At 36.8% G+C, this 24752-nt stretch overlaps 1 protein-coding gene and 1 long non-coding RNA gene across 2 annotated transcripts in view; one reads left to right on the forward strand and one right to left on the reverse strand.

The window, feature by feature from the left end:
- Nucleotides 1-1084: 1084 nt before the first annotated feature.
- LOC140691930 (uncharacterized) overlaps nucleotides 1085-24752 on the reverse strand; it is a 67182-nt gene continuing 43514 nt past the window's right edge. Inside the window, exons 2-3 of the long non-coding RNA XR_012067544.1 lie at nucleotides 12861-13010; nucleotides 1085-1233 (exon numbers count right to left, since the gene is read on the reverse strand). This is a non-coding gene — a long non-coding RNA (uncharacterized lncRNA). The remainder of the gene's footprint in view (nucleotides 1234-12860; nucleotides 13011-24752) is intronic.
- Nucleotides 22860-23696, forward strand: CCDC169 (coiled-coil domain containing 169). Its single transcript, XM_015238873.2, has one exon. It carries the CDS (start codon nucleotides 22920-22922, stop codon nucleotides 23532-23534), a length of 615 nt encoding a protein of 204 aa, XP_015094359.1. The 5' UTR covers nucleotides 22860-22919; the 3' UTR covers nucleotides 23535-23696.

Here is a 24752-nt window from a genome sequence, read left to right on the forward strand (position 1 = left end):
GCTTCCCCCGTCATTACATTTTAATATGACACACAATTGATTGACCAGGAGTTTTTAGCAGTCTGTGTTATAGATGACAAGAGAAGGCCATTCTATCCAGGGATAAATAGTTCTCTGCCTTGTTTTAATTTGGATATAATAATGATAGAGATCAAATCCCTTGGGATGAAAGACTGCTTTATTGAGAACTTCATTTCCTGAAAATTTCCACATTATGCCAGTAACTGTAATACCGAATGTCACAAGTGAAAAACTAAACAAAACAAACTGGAAATGTCCCTTGTCCAAACTGAGCCTCTAGTATGCAGATACACTCTTTTTTTTTCTGCTTTTTAAGGCCCTTCTGAACTTGAGAATGTCTACCAGACCTCTGGCCATCCAAGGTAAATGTCACTATTCTGATATGTCTTTCCCTGGCAACTCCAGGAAATTGACTTTAATTCCTGGTGAAGAACCTCACCCTAATGGCACCTCCCATCACATCTTGCTTCTAATCTCTGAATTTATTTGCATAGAAGGTAAGCTGAAGACTAATTTTCAAAAGGTGATATGAGTGTGTTAAAAAAAAAGAATGTGCTTCTTAACTTCTCTTATAAATGGGGACAGAATCAAGCTAAGCTGAATCAGCTAAACCAAGCTATTCAGTATACCTGGAGCTATTCAGTATACCTCTGCCCCTCTACTCTCTGTGTTCCTGTTCTGGGTTGAATACTAGCCCATTAGTTATTATATTTATCTGTAGACATTTGATCTCTATTATTCTAAAATAAAAAAGTCGTGTCTTCACCCTTACAAAGTCTGTTCCTATCTGATAACAGTTTAATTGGTTGTGCGTGTACTCTGATATGTTTATCTGCTCTGTCTGCCATAACAAAAATACATAGCCTGGGGGTGGGTATAGCTTAGTGGTAGAGCATGTGCTTAGCATGCACGAGGTCCTGGGTCCAATCTCCAGTACCTCCACTAAGATAGATAGATAGATAGATAGATAGATAGATACATACATACATACATACATACATACATACATACCATGATTACCGCCCCTCTAAACAAACAAACAAACAAACAAACATAGACTGGGTCGATTTAAACACAGGAATTTATTCACTCAGAATTCTAGACGCTAGAAGTCCCAGATCAAGGTGCCCGCTTGATTAGGTTCCTGGTGAGTGCTCTCTTCTACTTGCAGAAGGCTGTCTTCTTGCTATGTCCTTACATGGCCTTTCCTCTCTGGCATGCAGAAAGAGAGAGAAAGGGAGAGAGAGAGAGGGAAGGAGGGTGAAAGAGAGAGATCTGGTCTCTCTTCCTTTTCTTATAAAGACGCCAGTCATATTAGATTAGGGTCCCATCCTATGACCTAACTTAACCTTTATTACCTCCTTATAGGCCCTATCTCCCAATACAGTCATATTGGGGGTGAGGGCTTCAACAAATAAATTGGTGGGGGAGAGACACAGTTCAGTCCTTAACAACTGGCTTAACACTAAAACAGGCTGTTTCATAGTTTAATAAATTATCAGTTTATTGGTGATATATGTAGGGAGGATGTATCTACCTACATATATACAAACATTTGGAACATTAGATCCAGCCAAGAGGCAAAGCGAACATATTCTTTTGGAATTGGTAGAGATGGTGCATAGAATGCATTTGGGAGAAGGAAGCATAAGGACGTTAGGGAAAAATCAGCTGTGGAGTAAGAAAAGAGGAGTGGCAGCAACCTATATGGGCTCTCTTTAACCAGGAGACTATTGAGTTGCTAGCAGAGTCTTGCATCAAAGCAAACAAATTCCACAGGATTGAATAAGCTGCTTTGAATCTTCCCTCCTCCCAATATTCACTGGGGCAAAGCTCTGTATGGGAGGCTGGACTATGAACATTGGCCTAACCTGTCCCATTCTGATTGCAGGCTCACAGGAGAATGGCAAATATGTCCTTTCAACTTTCTGTAGTATTACTGGGCAAAAAAAGCATTTAAATGCTTTCAATGGTGATGGTTATAGAGAAAAATGGAATATAAATGGCTGCTGACATGTTTCATTGTAACAACTTTTATAACCCCATTATTAAGGAGATGAATACCTTCATATTCCTAAATAAGAGGTAATCACATGTCTAAAGCCTCTTCGCCCCTCACTTATTTTGTTAAAATGCTATTCTCATTTATTCTCCATCTTTTCCCCCTGGGTGTGCATTAGTTACTATGGAGACATTGGGATGCTATAGTTTGAGCATATCAACATTCCCTAAGTTCTACTAGAGTATGAAGCCAATTTATATCAAGGTATCAGGAGAAGGAGTTGTTGCTGAGGGTTATAAATGAATGCAAGACAAAATGAAATGTATGGCACTGCCAGACAAACACAGGCTTCACTTAGCATCACAGAAGGGGGTAAGACTCATCTCATCTGCCCACTCTGTACAGAATCCTGACCATAATCATTAATGAGGTCGTCTTAGTCCACTGGTATTGGTATAACAAAATACCATGAATTGAGGGGCTTATAAACAACAAACATTTATTTCTCACAGTTCTGGATGCTGGGAAGTCCAAGATAGGGAACCAGCATATCCAGTGTCTGATGCGAAACTGCTTCCTAGACAGCTAATGTCTTTTCACTGTGTTCTCACATGGTGGAAGGGGCAAGGGACCTCTCTGGGGTGTCCTTCATAAGGGCACGAGTCCTATTTATGAGGGCTCTACGCCGATGACTTAAGCACCTCCCAAAGGCTCCCTCTCCAAATATCATCACCTTGGGGGTTGGGTGTCAACAGACGCATTTGTGGGTCACACAAACATTCAATCTAGCAGAGGTCTACCAAGCAAAGTTATTTATCTGTAATAACAGTAGCATGGATTCTTTTCTTTTTTGCTTTAATTATCATGTATTTATAAGCAATTTGTAATTTGTTTCATTTCCACTTTACCCCAGGAGATTTCAGACAAGTCATTTTAAATTTCCAAGTGGCCAGATTTTTTTGCTGTGGTTTTATTGTTAATTGCTCTTTTAAAATTTTATTGTAGTAAGAACCTTTGCCTACAGGTGTGTGTGTGTACCTACTATATATTCTCAACTACAATGCACCACAACAACTAAGACAGTTCATTATTTTCTCTCTTGAATTAGATACTCCTCCATTTTCTTTACCCCTTAGTTGTAATGCCACAAGCATCCAACTGCTCAAGCTCGAAATCTGCAAATCACCTTGGCCTCCCCTCTCCCTTATTCACTAAGTTAAATCACCAAGCTGTACAAATTTTACCTCCTAAAAATTCTTCAAATTTATCCACACCTCTATATTTCTTCTTTGACATTACCTATTTACTAATGCTATGAAAGATGAGGATTAAGCTCACTTCCACCACTCCCACCTCCCATCCATCCCTTCCAATACAATTTTAACATTATTTTTATTGCCTCTAATGTTTATCTTTTTTACTTTAAATAATATGCATAAACTTATATTTCATGTTTGATCAATCATAACTATTTTCTCCTAACTGCCCCCTTTGTAAGATGAAGACATTAATATTTTATATTTCCCTCTACCTCCTCTCATCCCTACCACTCAGTTCCTTACACCATATTTGTCCATTTCCTTACACCTCTATTTTCACACTTGTCCAAGCCATCACCTTATCAAGACTCTCCTCTGGTCTCCCTATTTCCATTCTTGCCCTTTCTTAACTCTCAACACAACCACCACAGGGATTTTTTATGAGTCTAAATCAATGTCTGCTCTGTCAGTGGTAGACTACCTTGTTTCAGACTAACCATCCCATTGAGAACAACAATAAAAGCTGATCAACACATTAAAAAATTTCTTTTTAGTCACACTGAATTGCCCTCAAGGCAGCAAGGAATTGGGAGACCAAGATTTTGGAGAATCTAGAAAGAGAGAGAGAAATGAGCCAGACATCTGGCTGCACTTTTGCTTTTAAGGCATTTGCCAGTCTGAAAGCTTTAGATTGAGAAGCTAAGAATCCAAGCAGAAAACGGTGCAGAAAATAGTGGCTGGAAATCTGAGAAGCTGGGCAGAGATTTCAGTAGTCACATGGAGCCAACTGTGGGAAAATGGAGTTGAATGCCAATGAAGGAGGAGGAGCCCTGGTAAATACCGCAGAATTTCAGCTGAATCCCTCAAACAGCCATTACTTAGGGGTAATAGGAAATGGGAAACAAATCAGCCCTCATAAAGACTGAAGCCCAGTCTCAATGTCTAATCAGATTAAGGTAGCCTATTTCTACCTTGAGTGCTTGCCAGATTAAAAAAGAAATCCCCTGTGCACAACATCAAGAGTGAACCCTAATGTAAACTATGGACTAAGGGTGTTTATGATGTGTCAGTGTAGGTTCATCAATTGCAACAAAAGTACCGCTCTGGTGGGAGATGTTAATGATTTGGGAGGCAGTGCATGTGTGGAAGCAGGAGTATATGGGAAATCTCTGAATGTTCCCCTCAGTTTTGCTGTGAACACAAAAGTTCCCTTAAAAAATAAAGTCTTAACAACAACAAAATTTTAAAAATATAAATAAATAAATCCCCCTCTAGAGGAAGATCAGCCATCACCTCAAATTGTCTCTTCAACTTTTCATATTGTGTCCAACATTTAATCACTAATAATGAAGCATATTAAAAGACAACCACTTACTGAAAATCAAGAGAAAAATAGACAATAGATATAGACTCACAGAAGACCCAGAACTCTAATAGTTCTCAAAGACTTGAAAATAACTGTAATTATATTAACTCATGAAATATGGAGAATTATAGCTATAGAAGATTGATTACACATAGGAAGATTATGATAAGAAAAATAGGAGCCAGGTTTCTCACTATTAACCCACTGAGAGGGCCTGGGAGCAGCAATACCCTTGTTTTAGTCAGCCCAAGCTACTATAATAAAATGCTATAGACTGAGTGGCTTAAACAACAAAAATTTACTTCTCATAGTTCTGAAGATTGTGAATCTGAGATCAGGGTTCCAGCATGGTTGGGTTCTAGTGATAGGCCTCTTCCTGGTTTGCAGACCTTTTCTTGGTTCCCACCTTCTCACTGCATCCTCACATGGTGGAGAGAGTTGTGGTATCTTCCTCTTCTTGTATCGGGACTAATTCCACCATGGGGGCCCCATACTCATGACCTCATCTAAACCTAATTATCTCTCAAAGGCCTCATCTCCAAATACCATCACACTGGGGATTAGGACTTCAACATATGGATTTTGTAGGGACACATTCAGTCCATAACAACCCTAATAAGAATGAGAATACCTAGCTCCTAGACCTTGGCTTCTAAATACCATTCTCCATTAAAAGGAAACAGGCTCCTTGGAGAAAAGGCTAATTCTATGACTGGGGAACAGAAGAAATGAGAAGCTTGAAATTATTTTTGTTCCTAACAGTAAAGAAGTGCTCAAAGAATAATAGGGAAATGTCAAAAGACACAGAAGCCAGCCTGAAAGGACTCGCACTGGCTAAATTTGAGAATCACAGTAAATAATGATAGTATTAGATTAAAACCCATTGAATAAAGTAAGAAGCCATGAGTCCATACTGATATGAATGAATGAATGAATGACTAAGTAGTTTGATAAGGAACCGGGGAGATTAGATAGATAGATAGATAGATAAATAAATAGATAGATAGAGAGAGAGAGAGAGAGAGAGATAGATAGCTAGCTTGGAAGACATCACCTTAATGCAATGAATGATCAAAGTGTCACTTTGGTGATCTTCCTACCAAAAACTTATAAACTGAATATGATCATGAGGAAACACGTGATAAACCCAAGTTGTGGGACATTTTACAGAATAACTGGAACATTTACAGAATAATAACCCTCAAGTGTTAAGGTCATGGAAGTCAAGGAAAGAGGGAGGAACTGTTGGAGATTGAAGGACGCTAACTAGACATGACAATCAAATGCAATCCTCGGTTCTGAATTGGATTCTTTGGCTATAAAGGGTAAGATTGGCAAAACTGGCAAAACTTGAATGGAATTTGAGTGTTGGATAATAGTGATACTGGATATAGTATTAATGTTAATTTTCTGATTTAATGGTTATATTTAATTTTGTAAGAGAATGGTCTTTGCTTTTAGTAAATACACATGGAAATATTTTGAAGTGATGGGGAGACACATAAAAGGTTCAGGGAAAAAAGTTTTTTGTAGTATACTTAAAACTTTTCTGTAAGTCTGAGGTTGTTTCAAAAAATTTTTAAAAATGCCTTGTGGGGTTTTAAAAAACACACACAATGAATTAAAATCATGACATTAACAGCACATGATAACAACCCAATTTAAAAGGGAATAAAGTGAGTAAAAGTGTTGAAAGTTCCTAATATTAAGCAGTGGTGAAAGTAAAAATTGAAGGTAGGTTTTAGTCAAGAATACATGTTGTAATTTTTTTAGATTAACAACTGAAATAGTAATAAAAGAATGTTACTAGGAAGTGGCCAAGATGGCAGAGTAGGAAGACCCTGAGCTCACCTCCTCCCACATGAAAATTACAGCTATTCACAGAGCAACTACTAATGAAAAAGACCTAAAGACTAGCAGAAAAGATCTACAACTAAAGATATAAAGAAGGAACCACAACAAGATAGGTAGAAGGGACAGAGATGCAATATAGTTAAGACCCATACCACTGGGTGGACAACCCACAAACAGGAGGATAATAAGAATTGCAGAGGTTCTTCCCAAGGAGTGAGGGGTCTGAGCCCCACATCAGGGTCTCCATCCCAGGGATCCTGCACTGGGAAGACAAGCCCCCGGAACATTTGGCTTTGAAGGCAAGCAGGGCTTAATTTCAGAAGGTCCAGAGGGCTGTAGGAAATAGAGATCCACTCTTAAAGGGTGAACACAAAATCTCACATGCCCTGGGATTGAGGGTAAAAGCAATCATTTAAAAGGAGCCTGGGTCAGACCCATCTGCTGATCTTGGAGATCCTCCTGGAGAGGCAGGAGGCAACTTGAGCTCACCCTGAGGCATAGACACTGGTGGCAGCCATTTTTGAGAGCTCATTCTATCATAAGGACACTAGTACATGCAAGTGCCATTTTGGAATCCTTCTTCTAGCTTATTATTGCTAGAATCTGAGCCCATCTACCAGCCTGTCTCCACCAGTACTTGGACAACTCAGGCCAAGTTACTGGTTGAGCAGGGATACAGCCACATCTATCAGCAGGCTGGCTGACTTAAGATGTCTTGAGCCTACAGCTGCCCCAGGACATGGCCCCATTCACCAGAGATCCAAGGACCCAGCCCTACACACCAATGCATGAGCCCGTGCAGCCAGAGAACCTGTGAATGGCTCAGCTCACCAGTGGACCAGCACTAGCCCTAGGACAAGCCTCACCCACTAGTGGGCAGGCACTAGCTCTAGGTCCTCCTGGGCCCCAGCACCATTCTCCAGTGTGTCGACCAACCTTGGGAACTCCAGAGCCCTGTAGTCAGAGATCCTAGAACTTGGCTCCAACCATCAGTGAGCTGGAACTCACCCTAAGACATCCTGGGCCTCAGCTGCCTCCACCAGCACACTGACATCAGCTCCAGGGCACCTACATCCTGCAGCCAGAGGCCCCAGGAACTGGCTCCACCTACTATTAGGCCAGCACTAGCCCAAAGACCTGTCCTCACCCACCAGTGGGATGGCATCAGCTGGAGGACCACCACACCCATGCAGCCTACCTTGTCAGGAACCAGCCAAACCACCAGAGCAACACCAGCTCTAGGACAACTTGGGCCCCTCAGACAGCTGCTCTGAAATCTGGCAACACCCACAAGTGGGCTGACACTAGATCCAGTACCCTTGGGATCCCACAGCAAGCCACTTCATGACCCAGCCCCACCCACCAGAGGCCAGCAGACTCTGCACTAGGCATAGGAGCAATTAACTAGAATAGGGGCCAGCCACATCTAGCAGACCATGCACAGTAGTCAGCCCACCACAGCAGAAGGACCCATGCAGCCCACATGGGGGGACTCCTAAAGCATGTAGCTCTGGTGGCCAGAAGTGAGTGTGCTGTTGGAACACATAGGCTGTCTTCTATAAAAGCCCACTTCTCTAAGGTCAAGAAGCATAACCAACCTACCAAATGCATGGAAATAAAAATAGCAAATTAGGTAAAATGAGGTGACAGAGGAATATGTTCCAAAAGAACAAGATAAAACCTCAGAAGAAGAACTAAGTGAAATGCAATGAGCAATCTAGCCAATAAAAAGTTCAAGGTAATCATTGTAAAGATGTTCAAAGAACTCAGGAGAAGATTAGATGAACAGAGTGAGAAGTTAGAAGTTCTGACAAAGCATTATAAAATGTAAAGAAGAACCAAACTGAGATGAAGAATACAATAGTTGAAATAAAAAATGCACTAGAAGGACTCAATAGTGGATTAGATGATACAGAGGTACAGATCAGTGAACTGGGAGACAGAGTAGTGGAAATCACTGAAGCTGAACAGAAAAAAGAATAAAAAATAAAAAGAAATGAGGACAGTTAAGAGACCTCTGGGACAACATCAAGCATACTAACATTTACATTATAGGGCCCAAAAGGAGGAGAGAGAGAGAAAGGAGTAGAGGACATATTTGAAGACATAATAACTGAAAACTTCCCTAACCTGGGAAAGGAAACAGACATCTAGATACAGGAAGGAAGCACAAAGAGTCCCAAACAGGATCAAACCAAAGAAATCCACATCAAGACATGTTATAATTAAAATGCAAAAAAATTCACAGAGAAAAAAATGTGACAATGAGTGTGTATATGTCCATGAATGACTGAAAAATTGTGCTGAACACTGGAATTTGACACAACATTGTAAAATGATTATAAATCAATAAAAAATGTTTAAAAAGCCAAAAAAATAAAGATAAAGAGAGAATATTAAAAGCAACAAGGTAAAAGCAACAAGTTACACACAAGGGAACTCTCATAAGGCTATCAACTGACTTTTCAGTAGAAACTCTGCAAGCCAGAAAGGAGTGGCATGATATATTTCATTTTTTAATATTTTTTTATTGAGTTATAGTCGTTTTACAATGTGTCACATTCCAGTGTAGAGGGCATGATATATTTAAAATGACGAAAGCAAAAGACTTACAACCAAGAATACTCTATCAGGCAAGACTTTCATTCAGATTTGGTGGAGAGATCAAAAGTTTGACAGACAAGCAAAAGCTAAAAGAATTCAGCACCATCAAACCAGCCTTAGAAGAAATGTTAAAAGGACTTCTCTGTGTGAAAAAGAAAAGACCACAACTAGACATATGAAAATTATAAAAGGAAAAATTCATTGGTAAGGGCAAATATACAGTAAAGGTAGTAAATCAACCATGTGTAAAGGTAGAAGAAAGGTAGTACACAAAGGTAGTAAAACCATCTATATTCATAATAAGTAGTTAAGGGATATACAAAAAAAAGATCATGTAAAATATGACATCAAAAATGTTAAATGGTGGGGAGTAAAAATGCAGAATTGTTAAAATGCATTTGAACTTAAGAAATCAATAATTTAAAAATTTCATATATATGGAGAGAGAGAGAGATTGCTATAATAAGCTTCATGATAACTACAAACCAAAAATCTATAATAGATACATATACAAAAAAGAGAAGGGAATTCAAACATAACGCTAAAGATACTCATCAAATCATAAGGGAAGAGAGCAAAAGAACAAGAAAGGAACAAAAACAACCACAAAAGAATCCCAAAACAGTTAACAAAATGGCACTAAGTATATACCTATCAATAATCACTGTAAGAGTAAATGGACTAAATGCTCAAAAGACATAGCATGGCTGAATGGATAAAAAAACAAGACCTATATATTTGCTGCTTAAAAGAGACTCATTTCAAATCTAATGACAAACACAGACTGAAAGTGGGGGGATGGAAAAAAGAATTCCATGTAAATGGATACATCAAATGCTAGGCCACGAAACAAGTCTCAGTAAATTTAAGAAGATAAAAATCATATCAAGCATTTTTTTTTCTGACCGTAAGGCTGAGACTAGAAATTAACTACAAGGGGAAAAAGTTGCAAAAAACACAAACACATGGAGGCTAAACAATATGCTACTAAACAAGCAATAGGTCACTGAAGGAATCAAAGAAGAAAAATTAAAATACCTGGAGACAAATGAAAATGAAAACACAACAATCCAAAATCTTGGGACACAGCAAAAGCAGTTCTAAGAGGGACATTTATAGTGATACAAGCCTACCTCAGGAAAAAAGAAAAATCTCAAATAAACGACCTAACCTCACACCTGAAGGAACTAGAAAAAGAACATACAAAACCCAAGTTAGTAAAAGGAAAGAAATCAAAAAGATCAGAGCAGAAATCAATGAAATAGAAACTAAAAATTATGAAAAAGATCAATGAAACTAAGAGCTGATTCTTTGAAAAGATAAACAAAACTAATAAACCTTTAGACAGACTCATCAAGAAAAAAAGAGAGCCTAAGCTAATAAAATCAGAAATGAAAAAGGAGAAATTACAACTGACACCATAGAAATACAAAGGATCATAAGAGATTACTATGAAAAATTATATGCAAATAAACTAGACAACCTAGAAGAAATGGACAAATTCCTAGAAAGGTACAATCTCCCAAGACTGAACCAAGAAGAAATTGAAAATATGAACAGATCAATTACCAGTAATGAAATTGAATTAAAAAAATTTAAAACTCCCAATAAACAAAATTCCAGGACCAGATGGCTTCACAGGCAAATTCTACCAAACATTTAAAGAAGGGTTAAAATCTGTACTTCTCAAACTATTCCAAAAAATTACAGAGAAGGAATGCTCTGAACTTATTCTGTGAGGCCAGCATCACCATGATATCAAAACAAAAGATATCACAAAAAAAGAAAATTACAGGCCAATATCACTGATGAACATAGATGTAAAACTCCTCAGCAAAACATTAACAAACCAAATTCAATACATCAAAAAGATCATATGTGGCAGCCCATGATTGGGTTAATAAATTGTAACAGACCCCAGCCACTTGTGACCTTTAGGAAGAACAAATGTGCTTTACTAGCAAGCGCCTGTGCATCTGCACTCCTGTCTCCTTGCCATAAAAAGCAGAGACAATGCCTTGCTGTGATATGTCTGAGAAGCCTATGATTAGACCCTGGGTCCCTTCAGGGAAAGGGCCAGAGATTCCAGTGGAGGCGGAGTATATACAATCCTGTTTCTTAAGAATTAATTCTGAGATAGAACATAAGTCCACTGTGGAGGCATTGCTGAAGGGGTTTCTGCAGGACTGGACTGAGGAGGCTGGGTATTAAAGACCTGTGTTTGAGCTGACTGGGCGGGATTGCTCCACTTGGGGTTTGGGGTGTGGGAGCTGGCGCCCGTTTCCCATTTCCCAAAATCTGATTGCCATCCTTATCAAATTTAGAGCGACATTGATATGCCCAATATCTTCCTTTGCCGCACCGAGCACAGTCTTTGTTAGGTAATTTCTGAGATGGACCTCCTTGCCCTCCCTTGTTGGACTGGTGGCATTCCTTTTGAATATGGCCAGGTTTACCACACTTAAAGCAGGTCACAGCAGAAGGAGATCTCATTAAAGCCGCAAGGACCTGAGCATGATGGATTTCAGTTTCCACATTCTGGCAAGCCTTTATATAATTGGCTATATTTTTGTTTTGAGTTTGAATACTGGCAAGAGCTACCTGGCGATCTGCATTAGTGTTTTCATAAGCCAGCTGTTTCAAGAGCACTTTTGCTACCTCCTGATTATCTACTTGGCGAGAGATGCTCTGTTTTAAGTGATTAATAAAATCAACATAAGGTTTTGGGGCACCTTATCAAATGGTAGCAAAGGAGCCAGTAGCAGCTCTGGTATCGGGAACCTTAGACCATGCCGTGAGGGCAATATCAGTACATTGCTTTAAAGTCAACTTATCCATATGGATCTGTTGCTGAGTATTAGTATATTGACCTGTTCCTTTAAGCATTTCTATAGATATATCAATATCAGCATTACGAGAAGTTTATAAGAGACAACCTTCATGACATTCAGAAGACCAAACAGCAAATTGAGCAGGAGTTAAGACAGTTTTTACAAGAGCTCTCCAAACCCAAGGAGTCATAACATATGCATTTCCAACCGTATCAAGAATACTTTTAGTAAACGAACTCTGAGACCTATTTTCCATAACACTAGTTTTTAGTTTCTTGAATACTGAGAAAGGGACAGCCTCATGCTTTATACCTTGCCCACACCCAGCAATCACAGGGTAAGCAGGCAGCTCTCCCAAATGTAAGCTTTCTTTAAAATATTGTTGCATAGCAGTTCGCTTACAATCATACTCCTCAGTAAAGGGAGGAGGAGGCGGTGGCAGCAGCAAACTAATCAGTGGAAGAGAGGCAGATGGTGCAGGAAGGACTAGGGGTGAAGAAGTAGGAGGAGAGGAAGGGGGAGAATGGGGTTCAGGTTCAGCATAATTATTCTGTGAGGAAGAATACAAGGGACATAAGGCAGTGTGTACCAAACTTCAAGTAGTTAAAATGGAAGTGGGGATTTTCTCCCCTTGCTGATGCCTACCTTTTAAATTCTTACCAACCCATTCCCAGAGTTTCAAATCAATTGTTTAATGGTCTGGAAACCAGGGACAAATCTCCCGTAACATTTATAACAATGTAATAAGTTGCTCTTCCGACCTGGAGCAGTGAGCTGCTTTTAGCAGCTGCTGGTGGAGAGATAGATCATTTGTTTCTTAGTTAGTTGTTGACCCATAGTAAGAAAATGAAAGAAAAACTAGGCTCTCGCTAAATTCTAGGCACGTTGGCAACTATCCCCAGCAGGTGTTGCTGTTCCCTTACCAGGATGCAAGTTATGGGGATCCAGATGCAGTTTCTCTCTCCAGCTGAAGTGTGCTGGTTCCGTCGCTGTGCAGCCGATAATGTCAGGGTCACCAGTTGTGGGTTCTGTCCAGCAGAAGTCCCACGAGACAGAATGAATTACTCGAGACTCTGTGGAAAGTCAACAGAGCGAGAGGGAGTTGGAGACCAACCCCTCGAGCCTCTCAAACACTCCCATATTTATTGTGCACAAAGAAAAGATCACAAACAATTGTGTAATGGAATGCAGGAACTTGAGTTAAAACAGGATCGGGTAGAGATCATAAAATCCACAATGAGTACAAAGTCTTAATTTATTTTCAGGGCAGTCACGGGAAGAGGGGAACAAGGTACATTCTTCAGATATAAGATGTTGATTACAAAACAGACCACCAGACCAGCCAATTCCTTGTCTTAAGGGTTATAGACTATCTAAACAGCAGAAAGCATGACCAGGGTTTATGGCTGAGGGCTGGAGTTGTCACTTTGCAACGAGCAGAGTAAACCCTGAACTATAAACTTATGCTTAAAACAAGTTGTGTCCTGCATTTATAGTAAGGGACACACAGTGGCTTTGCCATTGTGGAAGCAGCCCTAATCTAGAACCTCAACTATGCAAGCAAGGCATTGTCTCTGCTTTTTACAGCAAGGAGACAGGAGTGCACAGGTGCCTACTAGCAAAACACATTTGTTCTTCCTAAAAGTCACAAGCAGCTGGAATCTGTTACAATTTATTAATCCAATCATGAGCTCCCACAATCATAAACCATGATCAATTGGAATTTATTACAGGGATGCAAGGGTGGTTCAATATCCACAAATTGATCAATGGGATACACCATATTAACAAACTGAAGACTAAAAGTCATAGATGTAGAAAAACCTTTGACAAAATTCAACATTCATTTATGATAAAAACTCTCAGCAAAGTGGGTATAGAGGAAATATACTTCAACATAATAAAGGCCATATATGACCAGCCCACAGCTAACATCGTACTCAACAGTGAAAAGCTGAAAGCTTTTTTTTTTTCCTCTAAGATCAGGAAAATGACAAGGATGCCCACTCTCATCACTTTTATTCAACATAGTATTGGAAGGCCTAGCCACAACAATTAGACAAGAAAAAGAAATAAAGGAATCCAAATTGGGAAAGAAGAAATAAAACTCACTGTTTTTAGATGACATGATACTATACATACAAAATCTTAAAGACATCATCAAAAAACTACCAGATCTCATCAATGAATTTAGTAAAGTGGCTAGATACAAAATTAACATACAGAAATCTGTTATATTTCTATACACTAACAACAAATTATCAGAGAGAGAAATTAGGAAAATAATCCCTTTTACAATCACATTACAAAGAATAAAATGCCTAGCAATAAACCTACCTAAGCAGGTAAAAGAACTGTACTCAGAAAACTACCAGAGACTGATGACAGAAACTAAAGAGGACTCAAACAGATGGAAAGATATATTGTGTTCATGGACTGGAAGAAGCAGTATTGTTAAAATGACTATAGCACCCAAAGCAACCTACAGATTCAATAACATCCCTGTCAAATACCAATGGCATTTTTCACAGAAGCAGAACAAATAATTCTGAAATTGGTATGGAAAATGACCCCGAATGGCCAGTACAATCTTCAGAAGGAAGAACAAAACTGGAGGTATAACACTCCCTGCTTTCAAACTACACTACAAAGCTACAATAATCAAAACAGTATGGTACTGGCATAAAAACAGCCACATACAGTAATGGAATAGAAGAGAGAGCCCAGAAATGAACCCACACATATGGGTAATGCATCTACAACAAAGGAGTTAAGAATATACAATGGGGGAAAGACAGTCTCTTCAGTAACTGGTGTTGGGAAATTTGGACAGCTACATGGTAAAGAATCAAACTGGACCACTTTCTCACACCATGCACAAAAATAAATTCAAAATGGATTAAAGGCTTAAAGTAAGACCTGAAAACATAAAACTTCTAGAAAAAATATAGGCAGTATGGTCTTTGACATTAGTCTTAGTAATATTTTTTGCATATGTCTCCTCAGGCAAGGGAAACAAAAGCAAAAGTAAATAAATGGGACTGCATCAAACTAAAAAGCTTTTGCATCATGAAGGAAATTATCAACAAGATGAAAAGGTCACCTACTGAATGGTGGAAGATATTTTCAAGCAATATATCTGATGAAGGGTTAATATCCAAAATATACAAAGAACTCAAACAACTCAATATCAAAAAAATAACCTGATTAAAAAATGGGCAGAGGATCTGAATAGACGTTTTTCCAAAGAAAACATACAGCTGGTCAATAGGCACATGAAAAGATGCTCAGTATCACTAATTATCAGGGAAATGCTAATCAAAATCACAATGAGATATCATCTCACACCTGTCAGATGGCTATTATCAAAAAGACAACAAACAAGTGTTGGCGAGGCACTGGAGAAAAGGGAACCCTCATGCACTGTTGATGGGAATGTAAATTGGTGAAGTTACTATGAAAAACAGTATGGAGAGCCCTCAAAAAATTAAAACTAGAGCTACCATACAATCCAGCAATTCCACTTCTGGGTATTTAGCCAATGAAAACAAGAACACTAATTAGAAAAGATATATGCACCCCTATGCTCATTGCAGAATTATTTATAATAGCAAAGATACAGAAGCCACCTAATTGCCCATCAAAAGATGAATGGGTGAAAAAGATGTGGTATACATATGCAATGGAACATTACTCAGCCATAAAAAAGAATGAAATCTTGCTATTTGTGCCAATATGGATGGACCTAGAGGGTATTATACTAAGCGAAATAAGTCAGACAGAGAAAGACAAATATTATATGATTTCACTTATATGTAAAACCTAAAAAACAAAATATATGAACAAACATAACAAAACAGATACAGTTATAAATACAGACAACAAATTGGTGGTTGCCAGAGGGGAGAGGGGCAGGAGGAGAAAAGAAATAGGTGATAGAGATTAGGAGATACAAACTTCCAGCTTCAAATAAATGAGTCACAGATATGAAATGTACAGTGTGGAGAATATAGTCAATAACTATGCAATATCATTGTATGGTGACATGACTAGACTTGGTGATCATTTTGAAATATATAGAATTAGCAAATCATTATGTTGTATGACAGGAACTAACAGTGCTGTAGGTTGATTACACTTTAAAACAAACAAATGAATGAACAAACTCATAGAAAATGATTACCAGAGGTGTGGTGGGGGGAGAAGGAATTGGATGAAAGCAGTCAGAAGGTATAAACTTTCAGTTATAAGATAAATAGGTACTAACAATGTAATGTATAATGTGGTAAATATAATTAACACTGCTATATGTTATATATGAAAGTTGTTAAGAGAGTGAATCCTAAGAGTTCTCATCACACACACACAAAAGTGTTTTTTTCTATTCCTTTAATTTTGTATCTACATGAGATGATGGGTGTTCACTAAATTTATTGTGATAATAATTTCATGATGTATCCACATCAAGTCATTATGCTGTACACCTTAAACTTACACAGTGCTGTATGTCAATTATATCTCAATAAAACTGGAAAAAATTTAAAGCTTAAAAAAGAATGTATCACTAGTAAACTAAAAGAAGGAAAATAAGATAATAAAAAACATATCATACTTAGTAACTCAATTCCAAATAATAAAGTATGAGAAGGGGAAAAAACAGTAACTTTACAGTGGAGTAACTCAGAAGATGCCATCTCAGTCAAGGTTAATACAAGCAGTGATAAGTCACGTTGATATCATGTATCCTTTGATATGATGTGATGAGAAGGGCACTTCATCTCTGTGCCATTCTTTCTCAAAGCCCAATATCCCAATCTAATCATGAGAAAAACATTTAAAGAAAAAACCAAATTGAAGGAGATTCTACTAAATACCTGACAAATTCTGCTTGAAACTGTTAAGATCAAGAAAAACAAAGACTGGGAAACTGTAACAAATCAGACAAGACTAAGAAGACATGACAACTAAATGCAATGTGGTAGTGAGATTGGCTCCTGAAGCAGATAAAGAACATCAATGGGAAAACTAATGAAATTTAAATAAAATCTGATATTTAGTTAACAATGTTTTTTTAAAACTTCAACAAATGATAACATTAAAGGAATTTCAAGCTGAATGAGAAGTATATGGGATCTTTCTGTATTATCTTTGCAACTTTTCTGTAAATCTAAAATTATTTCAAAATTAAAAATGTGTTTAAAACAGGCTTCATAAATCCAAAAATAAACAAGAAAGAGAAAAAAGGAAACAACAGATATGACAAATAGGAAACAAACAGAAAGATGGCACATATAAACATAAATGTGTCAATAGTTACATTAAATATAGTAATTGGATAAATATTCCAATTAAAGATATGATCCAATTCTATGAAAAAAATCAACCATATGCTGCTAGCAAGAGACATTTTAAATGTCAGGGTACAAAAATTGTCAAAAATAAACAAACAGAAAAACAACATACCATGCAAGCAATAAATCAGGGTAACTATATGAACATCAGACAGACTAGACTTTAAGGGAACAGGCATTATAGAGATAAACAGGGACTTCATAATGACAAGAGATTTGATTCAACAAGAAATTATAACAATCTTAAATTTGTATGTATCTAATAATACAGTAAGAAAATATATAAAAAGTGGCAGAACTAAAAGAAGAAATAAAAAAATTCACAGTTAAGTTGGGAGATTCATACATATCTCCCCCAGTAACTTGCAGAAAAGGCAGATTTTAAAAAAATCATTAGGCATATATAAGAGTTAAACAATATAACAACCAACTTAACTCAACAAATACAGAACACTCCACTCAACAACTAAAGAACATATATTCTATTCAAGTACAAATGAAACATTCATCAAAATTGACAAACTATGGCCCATAAAGCAAGTCTTAAAAAATTTCAAAGGACTGAAATCATACAGAATATTTTACCTGACCACAGTAGAATTAAGCTAGGAATCAATAATACAAATACAGGAAAATCTCTATTTGAAAATTAGATAATGCATTTCCAAATAACCCACGGACCAAAGGAGAAATAAATGATAACGCAAAAATATGTTGTACAAAAACTTATGGGATGCTCTTAAAACAGTAAGAAAATTTAAAACATGATAAGTAAATAAAACCCTAATTACCTCCCCCGTTGTGGAGGGGTGGTGATAGCCCAGTGGTAGAGTGCATGGTTAGCATGTACGAGGTCCCCTGGGTTCAATCCCTGGTACCTCCATTAAAATAAATAAGTAAATAAATAAATAAATAAATAAAACATGAAACACAAATATTTAAAAAGCACTGTTTTAGCCATGGTTCCCCACAAAAGAACACCACTTAAGATAAGACTTTGAATGCAGATGGTTTATTTTGTAAAGTGATATCAAAGAATAGGAGTAGGAGACTTGGATGAGTGGAAAAGGTAAGAAGGGAAAACGAACCCAAGGGTATGAGGTTACCAATCTGCTCACAACCATGACCAACTGAGATTTGATCTCACTAGGGGTCCTGTGAGGAAACATGCCAAACATGATAGAACTGTCCACTGAAGGAACAGAAGAGGGAAGAATTTATCCAGACCCACTCCCAAGGGAGAGGGTTGTCCAGTGGGAGGTTAACACCCTTGCACTTCCAAATTACATATGCATCATAACAGTTGAATGAATTCTAGGAAGCATCCCACAAGAGGCCCCAGAATAACCTCAGAACAGAAAGCAAAAGATAAGCACTCTAGCTGAGGTGAAAACTAGCATCAGTTTATACCTGTACGCAGCTGGATGTCTCAGCAACAACTGTAATAATAAAGTGGGCAGAGATATATGAGGAGAGGTACAGTGTATGTCGAACAGAAGGAAAACAAAGGTTAAAGATATCTTCATAGTGTTAGTTGAGAGAATTCATCAGAAGCAGACCTGTACTGTGAGAAATGTTAAAGCAAGTTCTTCAAGTGGAAAAGAAATAATACCAGATGGAAATTTAGATATTCAGGAAGAAAATAAGACTATTTAAAATGAAAATATGTAAATATTTTAAATCTATTTTTTAATTCTTTAAAAGACAATTAATTGTTTAAAGGAAAAATAATAACATGAATTATGGGATTTTAATATAGGAAGAAGTCAAATACATGACAACAATTGCACAAAGGACAAGAAGAAGTGAAAACAGAATTATGTAGTTGTAACTTTGTTATATAATATGTGAAATTGTGTAAATTTAATTCAGGTAATCTGTGATAAATTAAGGATACCTATTGCAATCCTTATAGGACGACTAAAAATTATATAGAGTTAGAGTTAAAACTAAATATTTACATTGTATTATATTATATTATATTATATTATATTATATTATATTATATTATATTACATTATAAGTTACAGCTAAAGACAGTTACAATGAAATACTAAAATATAATTAATTAATCCAAAAGAAGATAAGAAAGGAAAAAAAGAAACAAAAAGAGAGGGGACAAATAGAAAACATAGAACAAGATGCTAGTCTACAAGTCAACCATAACAATAATTTTATTAATTATAAATACCAATTAAAAAGCAAAGATTGTCAGACTATCTAAAAAAAGTAAGACCCAGCTACATGATGCTTACAATAAATATACCTTAAAGACAGACAGGTTGAAAGTAAAATGATGGAAAAGAATACCCCATGCAAACACTAAGCATAACAAAGATTGTACAGCTCCATTAATACAAGGCACATGCACAGTGCTCTTCAAGACAAGGAGTATAACCAGATATCAGAGGAAATGAGTGTCATTTCATAATGATAAAAGAACCAATTCATCAAGAAGATATAACAATCTAAAATATAAATGAATTTAATGACAAAACTTTAAAATACATGAGTAAAAAATGACAGAATTATAAAGATAGACAAATCCACAATCACAGGCAGAGAATTTAATATCACTCCCTCAGTATTGATACAAGTACACAAAAAATCAGTAAAGTTATGGAGGATTTGAACATTATCAACCAACTTGACCTAAGTGATTTATATTTGTAGAATGCTATATCCAGCACCTGCAGAATGCACACTGTTTCCTAGAACACATGGAACATTAACCAAGATAGACTATATATTGGGCCATAAAATATGTCAATAAATTTTAAAGACTTAAAATTTTACAGAGTATATTCTCTAACAACAAAGTAATTAAATTAGAAATGAATAATAATAAGTTATCTAGAAAATCTCCCAAATGATTGTTTCTGCTTCTAGACAAGAAGGATCAACAGTTACTGGATTTATCCTCCCATCTGAAAAAACCAAAGAAACTAGACAATATATACAAAATGGTTGCCAAGACACTGGACATCAGATAACGAAGTACAATGATTCGTGAGAGGTTGGAAACAAACAAATACAATTACTCCATTTTATTGCCTAGAGAGAGTTTCTAGGCTATGGCACAAGAAGGAGGAACCAAGCTTGATGCCAGCAGATTCCCAAAGTTGAAATGGAGCTGAGAGTCCAAAGATAATATAGTGGCTAACGTTCTCAGAATAGAGGACCAGAGAGAAGAAAGCTGCACAGAAAGAGAACTTCAGAAATCTTCAGAAGGTCCTCCTCAAGAGTCCATCTGAGTACTGACAAGCACACATGTATGAGGAAACTACCCAAGGCTGGGGAAGGAACCATCTAAAATGATTAGAGGTAACAGTGGCTGCCACTCTCACAAGACTAGGAAAGTTGCTTGTTCTCATCAGATAGATTGAAAAGCTCAAGATTCATGGGCCATTGGGGAATAATTAGCACTAAACTAAGCATTACTCTAGTCCAAAATAACAAATCCTAAATGCAAGACCCAAAAGGATCAACCTGTCTCCAAGTAATTTAACCACATTCCAAAACATAATTTAAGAGTGTTTATAAGAATACAAAAATATATAGCACTCAGCAAGATAAAATTCATAATGTCTGGTATCCAATCAAAAATGACTAGCGTGTTCTAAGATTAGATTGTGGTGACGATTGCACAACCCTATAAATATACTAAATTTTTTAATTATACAGTTTAAATGAGTGGAATGTATGGTACATGAATTACATCTCCAAAAATTGTCCAAAAAATGACTAGACATGGTGCAGCTTCCAGAATGGCCCAGTGAGGACCTTGCCAAATCCTCTCACCCCAAAAGAATGATGAAACTGGACAAAATTGTCAAAATCTACCATTTCAGAACCCTGGAAATTAATCAGAACTTAATCAGAACATACAACACACTGAAAAGTATTCGTATAAGAAAAAGTACTCAACTGCAGCAAGAACAGCAGGATCTGTGGTATTTTAACTTGGGGCTGCTCCCATGCCCCTACTTCCAAAGTGCAGTAGCCTTGAGGACTAGAGACCTAGCAGTCTCATGGTAGCTGAAGTGGCTGATCCAATATGAAGGTCTGCAGAAAAGCCTCATGCCCAATAGTGACCTTAGGGGCAAATAATCAGGGAAGGCCAGCATCACAGCTGCCTAGGATTATGATACTGGCTAGAGCAAGCAACAGACCAGTCAGAAACTTAAAAGGAGAGGTGGATAATGAGACAACCATAAGGTGCTTTGATATGCTCCCATTTATTCTAGGGAATCTGGAAGGTTAGATGTACACACAGGGCTGTAACACATGCTCAGGGGAGACCAGAGATAGCCCCAGTTATCTACTCATTTATGGCTGACTTTGAGGCCCTGTACAAGCAGAAAGTGAAAATCAGAGACTTGTAAACTATCTGAAGTTAGAATGAGTGTACCAATACATGAACAGATTCCCTAGGAAAAAGGATGGAAAGCTTACTGGCTCAAAGTGTTTAAGTAAACTCTTGGACCAATAATTGGCTGACCAGTAAGCTGTGATGACCCAAGGGTTAACCCTAGGCTTAAAAATGAGATTGAGGAAAAAAGAAAAAAAAATTTAAAGAAAGAAAAAAAAAGAACAAGAATTAAATAAAAAAAAACTGAGCAGAGATTCCAGTTTCACACACTACAGGGGAAATAGACACTACGTAATTAGTTCAAGTACATCACTAAATAAAAACAAAAAATTAAAATTAAAAAACAAGGTGCAGGCCAAACATGGAAAAAAAGTAGCTTATATAAATTGTCTTTGGGAGGATCTAGGTGATAGATTTAGTACATAAAAACTTCAAATAAGCTATTATAAATATGTTCAAAGAACTAAAAGAAACCACATTTGAAGAATTAAAAGAATGTATGATCACAATGACTCATCACATAGAGAATATTAATAAAGAAATATAAATTATAAAAACGAAATGAATGACAAGTCTGGAATTAAAAGGTACAACAATTGAAATGAAAAATTCATTCAAAAGCAGATTTGAGCTGATAATAGAAGGAATCAGCAAACTCAAAGGTAGAGCAATAGAGATTATCCAGTCTAAGGAATAGCATGTAAAAAGAACAAAGAAAACTGAAAAAAACCACAAGCCCCTGTGAGGTACTATCAAATACAACACATATGCATAATGGGAATTTGAAAAGAGGAGTGGAGAAAAAAAGGGATATAACAAGTATTTGAAGAAATAATGGGTGAAAACTTCTCAAATTTGATTTTAAAAAACATTAACCTACACATCCAAGAAGCTCAGTGAATTCCAAATAGCACAAACTCAGATATTCACAGCTAGAGATCATAGTCAAACTGTTGAAAGCTGAAGCCAAAGAGAGAAACTTGAAAACAGCGAGAGGAAAATTATATGTTATATACAAAGGAACCACACTAAGATTAATAGCTGACTTCTCATCAGAAACAGTGGAGGCAAGAAGGCAGTGTTATGACATAGTCAAAGTGCTGGAGGAAAGAAACTCAACCAAGAATTCTAAGAATCAGTTCACCATGGCAACAGTTTATGACAACACTTTCTTCTTCCCAGCTTGTGGGTGTCCCTTCAGGTCTTCTGCTCTAAGCTGTCCTGAGAGAAAGGGTGTGGAAGGTCTCTGACCTGACATTATGGGGGATGGAAGACGTGACAACTTCAAAAGTATGAGCACTGAACGCCTTAAACTGGAGTTATTGGAAGAAATCCATATGAAAGACTTAGTACAAACCTCAATATTTGAAATAAGACACAAGATAGTGGAACTGAAAGCCAAACTCATTATTGACAATGGATGTAGTGAATGGAAAACCCGTTATGAGACACACCTTGAGCTGAATGATCGACTAGAAAAGCAAATTGCTACTCTCAGAGAGAAAATGGAAAAACTCCGTGGAAATCCTTCAGATAGATTATCTTCTATTCGTGTCTATGAGCAAATGCCAGTGGAATCCTTAAGTAATTTACTTAGACAGCTAGAAAAAGAAAAAAGGATCCTTGAAAATCGAGTGAAAGACTGTGCACTTAGACTGGAACAAGAATCAAAGGCTTACCACAAGGCCGACAATGAACGCTGTATATACCTAGCTAAGGTATCTCAGCTCTATGGCTCATACCAAGGTTCTAAAAGACAACCAATGAATCAACTGCATAGAATGAAAGAGAATCCAGTGAAAACAGGAAGATATAACCCAGCTAATCAGAAGATTGTAAATACCAAGAGAGGACCAGCAAAAAAGATTACATGATCAAATCATCTTCCAAAACTCAATCCATGATTCCAGAACTGAGTGTATTTCTATTTCTTCCCTTTATTCGATTGTAATATTCAAATCTTGAAGTTATCATTCTACACATTTTCCAGGGGATGAGATAGATAAGAAAGAGCCATTAAACCTCTTTAGCTCGTTTTCCAGAATTGTGTTCCTTTGTCTGCCTGAAACTAATTTTCCTAGTAATTTAGTTTCAAAAATTAGACAGTAATTTTAGTGACCCTAAAATATGTAGTAGCAGTGTTTGTGATTCTTAAAATATCCTAGGAAACCTGAGGGTGGCAATCATTATACTTGCTTTTAATAATAATATAGCCATAATCTGATATTAATATTGCTATTATATTTGGTTACTAGTTGGCTGTTAGCTGAAAAATTTCCTGCTATTTTAGGCTATATTATACTCATTTTTTTAAAAGCCAAGGGTAAACAAAGCTGCAAATCAAATGCATTTTAAAATTTGACTTAAAACTTCATGGTATTGTGGAAATAGCCTCCAATCAAGAATTAGCTTGGTTATAGTCCCTACTCAGTCATAAATTTATGAGATCTTGGGGAAGTCCCTCCACCTCATCTTTATTTTCCACATTGGTAAAATGAATGAGGCAAACTATGCAACTTCTAAGGCTTCTTACCATTCTAGAAAGCCAATATTTATTCATCTATTGCATGGACCTGACCCTTAGCACATGGTGATTTAAGTCATTTTGTGATGTTTATTATTCATAGTGATGGCTAGTTTTTTTTAGCAAACTTTGCAAGTGTTCACTATACTCAAGTCTAGAAGTGGAGATTGAATAAGGGTAGGAGAAGGGTTCTTTTAAGGCATTTAGAAAATGTATTGAATTCTCTTACTCACTTTTAGACTGTTTTTGTAATTGTCACATCGGTCTGCAACATACATATAATTTATTTTCCCAACTTAATAAGTAAAATTATTAGGCTTTGAATTTCCAGAAATCACCCAATGGTAAGTGTAGTTTCTAGCTAATGGTGTTCTCACCTTATATCTAGCACTAAAATCTAAATTCTTTTTATTCAGTATCACCAGCAATGAATACCAAATACATTTCACTTTCTTTAAGAAAGAATGCATAAATTTAATATAGCTAAATAATTCTTTTATATGACTTTAAAATGTAATACAGTGAAATATATAGTAACTTCCTATTATTCTACATTGGAGATGTTTAG

Source organism: Vicugna pacos, chromosome X (genome assembly GCF_048564905.1).
Source record: "Vicugna pacos chromosome X, VicPac4, whole genome shotgun sequence".
Taxonomy (NCBI): Eukaryota; Metazoa; Chordata; class Mammalia; order Artiodactyla; family Camelidae; genus Vicugna; species Vicugna pacos.

Bases quoted from the DNA above. Each gene is read 5' to 3' on its own strand.
- CCDC169 (XM_015238873.2), top strand. From the start codon at position 22,920: ATGGGGGATGGAAGACGTGACAACTTCAAAAGTATGAGCACTGAACGC.